The sequence below is a fragment of the Saccostrea cucullata genome, unplaced genomic scaffold, assembly GCF_032062105.1.
Source record: "Saccostrea cucullata isolate Sc308-1 unplaced genomic scaffold, CSIRO_AGI_Scuc_v1 ctg1109, whole genome shotgun sequence".
Taxonomy (NCBI): Eukaryota; Metazoa; Mollusca; class Bivalvia; order Ostreida; family Ostreidae; genus Saccostrea; species Saccostrea cuccullata.
The window spans coordinates 192,986-207,407 of record NW_026930649.1 but is presented as its reverse complement, the minus strand read 5'-3'; the positions used below and the strand labels follow the sequence as shown (position 1 = coordinate 207,407).

Genomic DNA, 14,422 nt, shown 5'->3' with positions numbered 1-14,422 from the left:
TACACACTGTTGTTTCTAAGTTTGAATCCCATATTTGTTCCAGTACCCACTTTTTGAGTTTTTAATACATCTCTGAATAAGGCGAGAGGAGCTTTAAGTCTTTTCTTTGAAATTCCCTTGCAAGAAAACTTAAGGTTCGTCACCAAACGTGGTTTAATAACTCGGAATTTTCTGAACCTACATTTCTTTGCGCGTCTAAGTAGTCGCTGCGCTACAATCAATTGACTGGAACGTTTCTTCTGCGTACGCGTAGAGACGATGTAAGTTTTCGAACATAAACCTATCATTTCGTCACCTTCAAATTCAATTTTGAAGAGACCAGGCGTTCTACGATCGAACTTTGCGTGTCTCTCGCAACAAGTGCGAGGAAACCAATGCCGATCGCAGTCCGCCTCGATCTCTAAACTGTCGACACAGTGACCTTTGAGACTGTGATCGTAAATCTGTTGCAGTTCAGGTTTAATCACAGACTCAAAGGTGGGTCCCGAAATGGCCATGTAAGCAGAGTCGGTGTCCATCTCGCAGTATTCAAAGTCTGCACGGTCAACAAATCTATCCATGAAATCATAATAGAATTGTAACATGTGTAGTTTTGCATACTGCAAGATGAAGTAGCCGATCTGAATAGGTAAATTCAATTTTAATTTTTTCTTACTTTTTTCAATTTCGAAAAGCTCTTCCTCGTCGAAAAGTGTAGATAATTTCTTAAAAGTGGGTTCGTTTGTCTCCATCATGGCCTTTCCTTCACCGCGTACGAATTTGACGGTTTGAAACTTTTCTTGGTCCATAATTGTGGATCCGAATGCACTATTTCCTTCTAGTTTACGCGTATCCGCAATTATGGATTTCGTCGGGTCTACGTCGCCTTGACGTCGCGCGTCGCTTACATCGCGAACGAAATTCTTAAAACATCGCTGAGGTGTATATTCAACAGTCTGGTAGATTTTGGTAATCTCCAGACCGTGCTCTATATACCAGCGCAGTAAAGGCGTAGCTATTAACAGTTGACGCGCCCTCATGCCTCCTACCAGAAGACGACGAGGTTTCGTACTCAGATTAAACCGTTTCGCGTGGGTTTGCATGTGCGAGCCTATGGCGTCAAATGGAATGTCCGTGGTGCAAAAGAGAGGGCTCATTTCTGAGAAATACTCGAATGGTGTCATAGTCGGGTGTTTAAAGTGATCGGGCCAAGCTTCTGGAACCCGAATGTCACATTCTACCATGCCAAATAACTTGCCGCTCAAAACTCCTCTAATGACATCTTCATGTGTCATGGGACCTTGACCTGTAGGTTGCTTTCTCGAGTTGACGAATGTTTTCAACTGAAGGTTAGTGCGAATGTTGTTGCGGAAAGTACACTCGCGCATTTCAACAACCTTGTAACCTTGTTTTCTGAGGTAACTCGTTGCAAGTTTGGTTTTATTTTGTCTCATTTCTAAGAGTTTGTCGTTTTTGACATGTCGAGTCAACCAACAACGATGACCATGCCAGTAACATCCATGAAACTGCAGCACCGTGTTAGTCTCCTCGTCGTAGCCGTCAACAGGAAAGCGGCCAATTTTTTTTTCTTTACCTGAATTCAGCTTATGTTTGATGGTTTTATATTTCCCACAGTGGGACAACCAATCTAACCAATCATATGCAATGGTATATTTGTCTCGTTTCTGAGGTTTGAATTTATCGAGCATGCGCCTACGCACGAAAGCACCGACGGGCATTTCTTTTCCTATACAGTATAGGTATAGCGCATTGGCGTCAAAGCCGATAATTCGACCACATGGCTTTTGCGGATTACCTCGAATAAATGACCTTTTTGTTTCGTGGTAGCGTTTGAAAATAATGCTCGGTCCTCCTATAATGTTCTGCTTGATCGTGTCGTACAGATCTTCATTTTCACGATCGATCAAAGCAAAACTGGCCCCCTCTTTCGTACCACTTTCAAATAACATTCGACGCGCAAGACCCGGTACCGATATACTACATTTAAATATGTCAATGCCGCGCTCGAAATAATATTTCTGTAAATTCTTCACCGCTTGCACGAAAGGTTCGACGTCGAGATTGTTGTACCAGACGAGGAAATCGCGAAACGTTGTCATTTTTTTCTCGTCCCACACTCTTTGACAGAAGGCATATTCTTCGTCGGTAATGTTGGCGTTTTTGAGACTTGAATAAAAGGCCTCGTGAGGTGGAAGTCGGTCGTAACGAAGTTTGTCTATATCATCGAAAAATTCGTATGGGAAAAAACCCTTACTCTCTTGAACATCGAATGCTCTTAAAAACCCCGAATAATTTATACCGGGACTCAGATATTGAGAGATGTCTAAAAACTTAAAAGTGTTTGTACTGATGCATGAATAAGCATTGTTGCGTTTGACAACGAATGCGCCGTTTTCATCGAGTCGGAGGTGTTTGACGAGGTAACTCTTAATTAAATTAATATCATATTTGGCCGAATTGAAACCAATGCAGATCATTTGTTCGCAATAACTTTCAAATTCTTCTTTTAATTTTTTGGAAAGCTTTTTTTCTTCATTTATCATTTTATGAATTTCCTCATCGTCTCCGATGCACTCGAGTGCGTCTTCACTAATTCTCTCGTCAAACACCGAGTCCTCGAGGGCGCTAAACACATCAGAAAACTTTTCTTTAGTTAACTCGGTTGTTTTCTGAGCGATTGTTGACATGTACTCTAGCATTTTTTCAACAAGAGAATCAATGTTTGATTCAACAATACATAGGGGTTCGGTGTGGTCTTCTACATTTGAACAGATGCTTACGGATACGGGGACGTGTTGTTCCGTATATTGAAGACTTACACTGTTCTGACCAGCATCAGTTGGTACAAGCATGGATTCAAAGTCGTAAACTGAAAACCATTCATACAAACGATCACTGGGATTAACAGTGATGCCATATTGTTCCAATTTATCAAAAATTGTGTTTGGAGTAGAATAAAACCCCCCTGGAAATTGTCTCTTTGTTTTCATCTTGCACACTCGCTGATGTCTTTTCAAGTTTTTTAAATACCCAAAATGACGATGACAAGTTTTGCACTGAAATTTTTTGGCGTAAGTGTCGAATTTTGTAATGTATGACAGATGATGTTCGAAGAGATTTAAGTATATGTCATTTGAATATTTACATTTTGATTTGTAAATAATTTGTGCAGAACCATCTTCTTGCAAAGAAAATAAGTTGACATTGATTTCGAAACATTTTTCGAAATAAACTAGTTGATCTAAAGTAATACCAGGAAACGTTTTTGAATTTGAATTTATGTCTTTGCTTTGACTTTTGTTAAAGGAGACCCATTTTTGAAATAGCTCTTGTGTTTGACCCTCCAACAAAGACCAATCTTTATTCTGGTGATATGCTAAACAGCGGAAAGCACAAAGGTTGTCTTTATATGCATAACCTTTACTATTCGCTGTCATTGAAATGATTGATTTCGATTGACTGATGTGTTCAGGCACAGTAACTCTACCGTTACCCAAAACAAAATTCAAATGATAAATGACGATGCGGACATTTGTGATCAGAAATGGTTTCCACTTTGTATCGGGACGCTGACGCAAAATATAATCAGTGATGTTTAATTGCTGCATGCGATGCTGTAAACGTTTTAAATGAATTCGTCTCGATACGTAAATGGGACGTTGAAATACCTCTTGATTGTGATAAGGTTTAAAATACCGATATTCACCTGTTTCGGTATTTTTCAATATTAAACCAAATTCTAAATTTAAACGGAAGGCTTTTTGTTGACGGTCATAAATTTCGTTTCCTGCTTGCATAATTTCGGAAACGGTGAAATGATTATCAATCGGAAAGTTGTAGACACTATAAACATTTCCCTCCTGGTGTCTTCTTAAGATTAAAGAAGCATTCGTCTCATATACTTCCTTTAATTGTTCATCAATTCTGTCGCCTTCCCTCCATGGCGGAGACCCATTCCCCCAGGGTCTGGGTTGTAACAGACCTGCTCCTATTTGAACATGGTCATTCATCTGATGAACGTACAATGTTCGTCGACAATCAAATCTTTGATGACAGGTCCGACACGTATAGCCAAAAGAAGCATCCTAAACGAAAAATTAAAAAAATAAATTTCATTGTAACAAAATACTAGTAAACGATTAATCATCAATTTCGTAAAATAGATTTTTTCTATTTTACCTTCGGTGCGTGGTCTTGTTTTTGTTGTGTTGATGCATTTGATGATCTTTGCTCATTGTTCTAAATTAAAAAATCAAGATTCATGTGATGAACGAATCATGAATACAAACTTTTAAGAGATTGTTACCTCACTGCAGACTTATATAGATATGATAGATATGAAATTTATAATTATGAAAAAAAAAAAAAAAAAAAAAAAAAACCTCAAAGCTGTTGTCTTGTGTTGATGTCGAAGGGATTGATGCATCGTTGTTCTGCTATAATTAAAAAGATCAATTAATAATATATTTAAAAAATACTATGAATTTGATATAAAAAAGATTCAAGAAAATAAGTGTCATCAATTACCACAGATCTGTTGCGTTTGTTTCGTTGTACTGACGTCGTGGATGTTGTTGGAAAATTGTTCTAAATAAATAAAGATGTGTGAGAGAATTAGAAAGAGAGATAACATCTGTCCTTTTTTTAAAATAAAAAAGAATAATAATAAAAAAAGGACAGATGTTATCTCTCTTTCTAATTCTCTCACACATCTTTATTTATTTAGAACAATTTTCCAACAACATCCACGACGTCAGTACAACGAAACAAACGCAACAGATCTGTGGTAATTGATGACACTTATTTTCTTGAATCTTTTTTATATCAAATTCATAGTATTTTTTAAATATATTATTAATTGATCTTTTTAATTATAGCAGAACAACGATGCATCAATCCCTTCGACATCAACACAAGACAACAGCTTTGAGGTTTTTTTTTTTTTTTTTTTTTTTCATAATTATAAATTTCATATCTATCATATCTATATAAGTCTGCAGTGAGGTAACAATCTCTTAAAAGTTTGTATTCATGATTCGTTCATCACATGAATCTTGATTTTTTAATTTAGAACAATGAGCAAAGATCATCAAATGCATCAACACAACAAAAACAAGACCACGCACCGAAGGTAAAATAGAAAAAATCTATTTTACGAAATTGATGATTAATCGTTTACTAGTATTTTGTTACAATGAAATTTATTTTTTTAATTTTTCGTTTAGGATGCTTCTTTTGGCTATACGTGTCGGACCTGTCATCAAAGATTTGATTGTCGACGAAAATTGTACGTTCATCAGATGAATGACCATGTTCAAATAGGAGCAGGTCTGTTACAACCCAGACCCTGGGGGAATGGGTCTCCGCCATGGAGGGAAGGCGACAGAATTGATGAACAATTAAAGGAAGTATATGAGACGAATGCTTCTTTAATCTTAAGAAGACACCAGGAAGGAAATGTTTATAGTGTCTACAACTTTCCGATTGATAATCATTTCACCGTTTCCGAAATTATGCAAGCAGGAAACGAAATTTATGACCGTCAACAAAAAGCCTTCCGTTTAAATTTAGAATTTGGTTTAATATTGAAAAATACCGAAACAGGTGAATATCGGTATTTTAAACCTTATCACAATCAAGAGGTATTTCAACGTCCCATTTACGTATCGAGACGAATTCATTTAAAACGTTTACAGCATCGCATGCAGCAATTAAACATCACTGATTATATTTTGCGTCAGCGTCCCGATACAAAGTGGAAACCATTTCTGATCACAAATGTCCGCATCGTCATTTATCATTTGAATTTTGTTTTGGGTAACGGTAGAGTTACTGTGCCTGAACACATCAGTCAATCGAAATCAATCATTTCAATGACAGCGAATAGTAAAGGTTATGCATATAAAGACAACCTTTGTGCTTTCCGCTGTTTAGCATATCACCAGAATAAAGATTGGTCTTTGTTGGAGGGTCAAACACAAGAGCTATTTCAAAAATGGGTCTCCTTTAACAAAAGTCAAAGCAAAGACATAAATTCAAATTCAAAAACGTTTCCTGGTATTACTTTAGATCAACTAGTTTATTTCGAAAAATGTTTCGAAATCAATGTCAACTTATTTTCTTTGCAAGAAGATGGTTCTGCACAAGTTATTTACAAATCAAAATGTAAATATTCAAATGACATATACTTAAATCTCTTCGAACATCATCTGTCATACATTACAAAATTCGACACTTACGCCAAAAAATTTCAGTGCAAAACTTGTCATCGTCATTTTGGGTATTTAAAAAACTTGAAAAGACATCAGCGAGTGTGCAAGATGAAAACAAAGAGACAATTTCCAGGGGGGTTTTATTCTACTCCAAACACAATTTTTGATAAATTGGAACAATATGGCATCACTGTTAATCCCAGTGATCGTTTGTATGAATGGTTTTCAGTTTACGACTTTGAATCCATGCTTGTACCAACTGATGCTGGTCAGAACAGTGTAAGTCTTCAAAATACGGAACAACACGTCCCCGTATCCGTAAGCATCTGTTCAAATGTAGAAGACCACACCGAACCCCTATGTATTGTTGAATCAAACATTGATTCTCTTGTTGAAAAAATGCTAGAGTACATGTCAACAATCGCTCAGAAAGCAACCGAGTTAACTAAAGAAAAGTTTTCTGATGTGTTTAGCGCCCTCGAGGACTCGGTGTTTGACGAGAGAATTAGTGAAGACGCACTCGAGTGCATCGGAGACGATGAGGAAATTCATAAAATGATAAATGAAGAAAAAAAGCTTTCCAAAAAATTAAAAGAAGAATTTGAAAGTTATTGCGAACAAATGATCTGCATTGGTTTCAATTCGGCCAAATATGATATTAATTTAATTAAGAGTTACCTCGTCAAACACCTCCGACTCGATGAAAACGGCGCATTCGTTGTCAAACGCAACAATGCTTATTCATGCATCAGTACAAACACTTTTAAGTTTTTAGACATCTCTCAATATCTGAGTCCCGGTATAAATTATTCGGGGTTTTTAAGAGCATTCGATGTTCAAGAGAGTAAGGGTTTTTTCCCATACGAATTTTTCGATGATATAGACAAACTTCGTTACGACCGACTTCCACCTCACGAGGCCTTTTATTCAAGTCTCAAAAACGCCAACATTACCGACGAAGAATATGCCTTCTGTCAAAGAGTGTGGGACGAGAAAAAAATGACAACGTTTCGCGATTTCCTCGTCTGGTACAACAATCTCGACGTCGAACCTTTCGTGCAAGCGGTGAAGAATTTACAGAAATATTATTTCGAGCGCGGTATTGACATATTTAAATGTAGTATATCGGTACCGGGTCTCGCGCGTCGAATGTTATTTGAAAGTGGTACGAAAGAGGGGGCCAGTTTTGCTTTGATCGATCGTGAAAATGAAGATCTGTACGACACGATCAAGCAGAACATTATAGGAGGACCGAGCATTATTTTCAAACGCTACCACGAAACAAAAAGGTCATTTATTCGAGGTAATCCGCAAAAGCCATGTGGTCGAATTATCGGCTTTGACGCCAATGCGCTATACCTATACTGTATAGGAAAAGAAATGCCCGTCGGTGCTTTCGTGCGTAGGCGCATGCTCGATAAATTCAAACCTCAGAAACGAGACAAATATACCATTGCATATGATTGGTTAGATTGGTTGTCCCACTGTGGGAAATATAAAACCATCAAACATAAGCTGAATTCAGGTAAAGAAAAAAAAATTGGCCGCTTTCCTGTTGACGGCTACGACGAGGAGACTAACACGGTGCTGCAGTTTCATGGATGTTACTGGCATGGTCATCGTTGTTGGTTGACTCGACATGTCAAAAACGACAAACTCTTAGAAATGAGACAAAATAAAACCAAACTTGCAACGAGTTACCTCAGAAAACAAGGTTACAAGGTTGTTGAAATGCGCGAGTGTACTTTCCGCAACAACATTCGCACTAACCTTCAGTTGAAAACATTCGTCAACTCGAGAAAGCAACCTACAGGTCAAGGTCCCATGACACATGAAGATGTCATTAGAGGAGTTTTGAGCGGCAAGTTATTTGGCATGGTAGAATGTGACATTCGGGTTCCAGAAGCTTGGCCCGATCACTTTAAACACCCGACTATGACACCATTCGAGTATTTCTCAGAAATGAGCCCTCTCTTTTGCACCACGGACATTCCATTTGACGCCATAGGCTCGCACATGCAAACCCACGCGAAACGGTTTAATCTGAGTACGAAACCTCGTCGTCTTCTGGTAGGAGGCATGAGGGCGCGTCAACTGTTAATAGCTACGCCTTTACTGCGCTGGTATATAGAGCACGGTCTGGAGATTACCAAAATCTACCAGACTGTTGAATATACACCTCAGCGATGTTTTAAGAATTTCGTTCGCGATGTAAGCGACGCGCGACGTCAAGGCGACGTAGACCCGACGAAATCCATAATTGCGGATACGCGTAAACTAGAAGGAAATAGTGCATTCGGATCCACAATTATGGACCAAGAAAAGTTTCAAACCGTCAAATTCGTACGCGGTGAAGGAAAGGCCATGATGGAGACAAACGAACCCACTTTTAAGAAATTATCTACACTTTTCGACGAGGAAGAGCTTTTCGAAATTGAAAAAAGTAAGAAAAAATTAAAACTGAATTTACCCATTCAGATCGGTTACTTCATCTTGCAGTATGCAAAACTGCACATGTTACAGTTCTACTATGACTTCATGGATAGATTTGTAGACCGTGCAGACTTTGAATACTGCGAGATGGACACCGACTCTGCCTACATGGCCATTTCGGGACCCACCTTTGAGTCTGTGATTAAACCTGAATTGCGACAGATTTACGATCACAGTCTCAAAGTTCACTGTGTCGACAGTTTAGAGATCGAGGCGGACTGCGATCGGCATTGGTTTCCTCGCACTTGTTGCGAGAGACACGCAAAGTTCGATCGTAGAACGCCTGGTCTCTTCAAAATTGAATTTGAAGGTGACGAAATGATAGGTTTATGTTCGAAAACTTACATCGTCTCTACGCGTACGCAGAAGAAACGTTCCAGTCAATTGATTGTAGCGCAGCGACTACTTAGACGCGCAAAGAAATGTAGGTTCAGAAAATTCCGAGTTATTAAACCACGTTTGGTGACGAACCTTAAGTTTTCTTGCAAGGGAATTTCAAAGAAAAGACTTAAAGCTCCTCTCGCCTTATTCAGAGATGTATTAAAAACTCAAAAAGTGGGTACTGGAACAAATATGGGATTCAAACTTAGAAACAACAGTGTGTATACGTATCGTCAAACAAGGAATGGTTTGACTTATTTTTACTGTAAGAGAAAAGTTTTAAATGACGGAGTTAGCACTGAACCATTAGATTTCGAGTTATGTCCTGTAAAAAGCAAAAAGGAATATGAAGGTGAAATAGATGACTTTGATCTCGAACTAGTACACATGCTCGCGGAAAGCGAGTAATTGATATTATTTGATGCATGACACTGTTGTTCGAAGAGATTGTAAATACTTTTTTTTCTTTTTTTTTTTTTTGTAAAGTTTGTGTTGCACTGGAAAGGAGTGAGGGGTCCATAACGTCACATCGTTTCATCTCTTCACTCTTGGATGTGATAATAAATGTTATCTAATATTTTCGCTTCTTCTGTAAAATCTGGAAATTATTTATGTACGTTGAATGATTGTTTATGTAGTTGACTTAAATGTGGTTAAAAAATATTACTCTAATTCATCGTTTATTTTGAAGTATCCGTGTTCAATATATACATCTACATGTATTTTTTTTTCATTATTATTTCTCATGTATTTATACTGTTACCGAATTTTAACTCAAAATTCATTTATCGTATATATTTACATACGTATATACTTGTATACACAATAAAGATTTTTGGTGTAATTAACGTTTTGTCATTTATCCCAAGACAAGGTCATAAGAAGGGTTCAGTATCTTTATATTCAAAAGCATTTTATTTAACATGGAGAGAACTTCCAGCTCGTCAACAGAGTCGTGGTGTTTAATGGGAAATAAAATTCCCAAATCTGAAATTGTCTACTTTTGTCAAATGATTGTGGTGTATATCATCATCATTACCTCAATTGTTAACTTATCTCTAAAGAACGGTTCCTCTGAACTGTGGATTTCCTTACTTAGCAGTGCAATAGGTTACATATTACCTAACCCCTCTTTAAAAACGGAAAAAATATAAGAAGGTTAATGATATTCGGATATAAGACTTAAATCTTCCAACATGTCTATTCCATTTCAACCGTGTTCGAGTATGTGTATAAGCGGTCAAACAGGAAGTGGTAAGACGCGATTTGTTTACCGCTTGTTGACTGATTTGAATGACATGTATGGTGGTGAGCCCCCTAAAAAAATTTTGTATTGTTACGGTATTCATCAACCTCTTTTTGACGATATGGAGCAGCGATTTTCTAACTTGAGATTACATCACGGGGTTCCCACAAACAAAGAAATAGAGGAACTGACCTCTGATCGACAACATACGCTAATTGTGCTGGACGATTTAATGCATCGAGTAGTCAGAGATGCCGACATGGAACTTTTGTTTACTCAAGGCTGTCACCACCGACGTCTCAGTGTAGTATTCATTACACAAAATTTATTTCCGAAAGGTTCAAAGTCAAGAACCATAGCTTTAAATACCTACTATTTGATACTGATGAAAAATGCCAGAGATGCATCGCAAATTTCAATGTTGGGTCGACAGTTATATCCGGGATGTGCTAATCTCTTGGTGGAGGCGTACAAAGATGCAACTAAGCGTCCCTTCGGTTACCTGGTGGTGGACACGTCACCACGAGGCGACGATAAATTTAGACTCAGAACAGATATATTTCCGGGAGAGGACCCTACAGTATACACATGTTTATAAGAATAAATGTTGACCTTTGGTATAAGATATTAATGATGACTTCTGCTGTCAGACAACAGAGACATTTTTTAGAATTTTTGCTTCAGTCAAATCCCGCACAAAGAAAATTGATTTTAAGTTCCATCACCAGAGATCAATTAAACGTGTTGGGAGAAATAGCAGCAAACGTCATCCATAGTGTTATTTTACTGAATCCAGAAGAGAAAAAAGCTCTTAAAAAATACAAATCTTTTCTCCTCGTACTAGGCGACAAAAAGGCGGTTAAAAGAGTAAAAGGAGGTTACTTGAAAAGAAACCAGCTCGCCATCGCAACCTTGTTAAAAATCGTAAAACCTTTCCTGAAAAAATGGTGGACGTGATGCAGAAATCTGTGTTGATACCTTACGAGAAGTACAGCCGTCTCATGACACTCCAGGAGACACATCGCGCGAATTCCGAAGCAGACGCGGAGAGAGACGTGGCAGAAAATGTACCTGAAAACACGATAACCCTACCACACCCGGAGAAAACACAGAACCTTGACATGACAACTCAGACCGAATCCGAGGACTCGATAAAACCTGAAACAACATCAGCCAATTTATCTACGAAGGAATCAAAGGGTTCGCTAATCACAGAAAAGCCAGTGTTCAAAAAGACAATTGAAAATAAAAACATTAAAGCAAAATCTCGTTACAGACTTCAAACAACGTGGATTCGATTTTAATATGTGTACACTTTCTGAATTAATAAATATATTTCATTTGATTATATCAGAGTTGTTATTTATTTATTATACTTTTAAATCTCACTTATCAATTATCATTTTAATTTCTTTTAAAAGAGACCGTTTTCCAAAGGGAATACAAATTCCTTTTTATTTATCAATAATTATACAGTAATTATACAGTAATAATATTATAATATTATTCTTTAATACATGTAAGTTTTACAAATAAGATCTATAAATAAGATCCCGTTTGAGAACACACATCGGTATAATTATTCAGTATACATTAAGAAAGGATTCGTCGTTATCATATTTTTTTCAATAATAGTTTTATAAATAAACTATCGTCTGAATACATGAAACAAATTTATCAACACTATAAATGATTTAATCTAAGTTTCATGTCGTAGTATTAATCCTAATCATTGATTACGACCACCCCTTCTCGGCGTTAATTACCTTCCTGTTTGCTACGTCACGATCCTCAATCGTACCGATCCTCAAAGTGGGCTATAATGTCCCCCTCTATACTACTTATATCCTCAAAATAAATTAAGAAAAATAGAGAAAACTTAGTTATTTATGTCAGTTTGGTAATATCATGTGAAAGACACTATATGATAATATCTTTTTTATGGAACTAGAAAGACATGTAATCTTTTGAAATAGAAGTAGTTATCGCATCATTGGCAACAGTAATTTTATTCTAATTTATCTGAAAAAAAAGATTATGACATTGACCTGACCTTCCGTCTAATATAGATGGTCAAGTTAAATCTAATTGATATCTTCTCTTAGTGACAGTTATCTAGATTCTATGAAAATTTCATTCATTTTTTTTTATACTAGAAAAAAAAGAAGAATCATACCCTAAGAAAACCCTATATTTTATAATATTTTAAAAAGAAAATATTTAACTGTTAAAAGTTGCATTTTTTCACTTTTCGACAAATGGTGTGGCTTGACAAATCATGAAGTCGTTTATAATTAACTAAAACATACCACTTCTAAAAAGAGTGTTGCACTTAATTTAATTTTTTGAGTCTTATTCACTCATATCCTTTTACTAATGATGTCCTGTAGGATTCAGTGTTTTTCTCCATTGTTTGGATTTGGATGTGGGTTTGTTTGTTTGTTTGCTTTTAAATATTTATTAGTTGATATTCTTTTGTTAAGCAAAGGAAAATGTACTTATTTGTTTACTTATTTTCTTCTCAACTTAATGTGTGCTGTATTTTATTACTAAGTATGTAACAAACAGAATAATACATATTACCCTTTTCCACATCACATCATGTATCACCCCTCGACCAATATCATTCGGCCCTCTATCTAATATTGGTGTCTCGGGCTGATACAGTATGTGATATGGAAAAGGGTAACCGTATTATTATTCTCTACATATTAACTGTGGAAAAAATAATATTGATAGCGCTGTAAATTGTACATTTGTACTAATCTAGCATCAACAGCGTCATCAGTATTTAAAAAAAATCATCCCATTCAATAAGATTGTTTACCCGATATCCATTTATAAAAAAAACATGCATTTTAAACGTATGTTTTACTTGTAGTTTATAGACCTATTTGCATAGCTGTTATTTTTGTAAATTAGGTAAATATACTTCAGCAAAATGAGACAAAAAAGTTATCGATGTCATATTTTTTAATGCAGTTGAGTACATTGCTAATTGCTACATATTTCTATTAGGTGCTATGAATCATGACTGGGATTGCCTACTGCGTTCGGCCAAACAAAACAGTACTAATACAATGGTAACAGGGGTAGACAGTAGTATCCTCTCGGCCAGAGTGGCATACTTCTACAATCTACTTGGTCCAGCGATGACAATAGAAACTGCTTGTTCTTCCTCTATGGTTGCCATACATACAGCATCACAGGCTTTACGTAACGGTAAGAGGGAAAAGAAGATATTATCTATATTATAAGTACATTGTACATCAAAAATATCTCAGAGGGAGTGAATTCAATACCTAATTTAATTTCTTATATTTTCATGTAAAGTACTGAGAGGCACAATTCCTGATAGCTCACATGAGAATCATGTAATAAATTGGATCAGATTAAAACCAAAGGCTACATGTATGACATTCTCAATTTTGAAAGAGGCACCATTGGTCTTAATTAATAACTATACCCTAAGCATACTTAGTTTGGTTTTATTTGATACCCATAGGTACGAGTACGAGAACCAAAAATTCACTTCAAGTAATCAGCAATAGACAGCAGTAATCATATGGAGCCCCCACCAAAAAGGAACCCATGACCCTGGGGCCACACATTACAAAAGAAATTCAAAGAATTAATAAATTTTCAATACATAATCAAAAGAGACCCATCCTTAAAACCTTAAACTAAGAATATAAACTGAAATATTTCAATTTCATTTGTAACTCACCATTTAATTGGGTAAAAGATTTAAGCAGGCGGGGGTTCAACAAATTAACCACCAATTTTGAATTAATTTTTTAGATATAGTATCTTAAATTGTCAAGTATCATTTGGCAAAGAAAATTTCATACATTTTAGTTTTAAACTTTGAACATTTTTATAAATCCTTTTAGGTAGATCTTATTCTAAAGGAGGTCGAAATAGCCTGAAATGGCCACAACCCCTTGGCCCCTTTAATCCATTACGCATGCCTTGAGGCAGTTCACGCTTTTATATAAACTGCTTCGCGGTTTATAAAGCTTAAACTGTCTCAAGTGATGTTAAATCGTGTAAGTTGAAATAAGCTTCATTCCTGAGGTGAATGTGAGTT

The 14,422-nt window shown here is 36.4% G+C and overlaps 1 protein-coding gene across 1 annotated transcript in view; it reads left to right on the top strand.

The window, feature by feature from the left end:
• Positions 1-14,422, top strand: part of LOC134229445 (uncharacterized) — a 35,276-nt gene that overhangs the window by 7,502 nt on the left and 13,352 nt on the right. Inside the window, exon 3 of the mRNA XM_062711197.1 lies at positions 13,351-13,554. Coding sequence (XP_062567181.1) covers positions 13,351-13,554 — 204 coding nt within the window. The remainder of the gene's footprint in view (positions 1-13,350; positions 13,555-14,422) is intronic.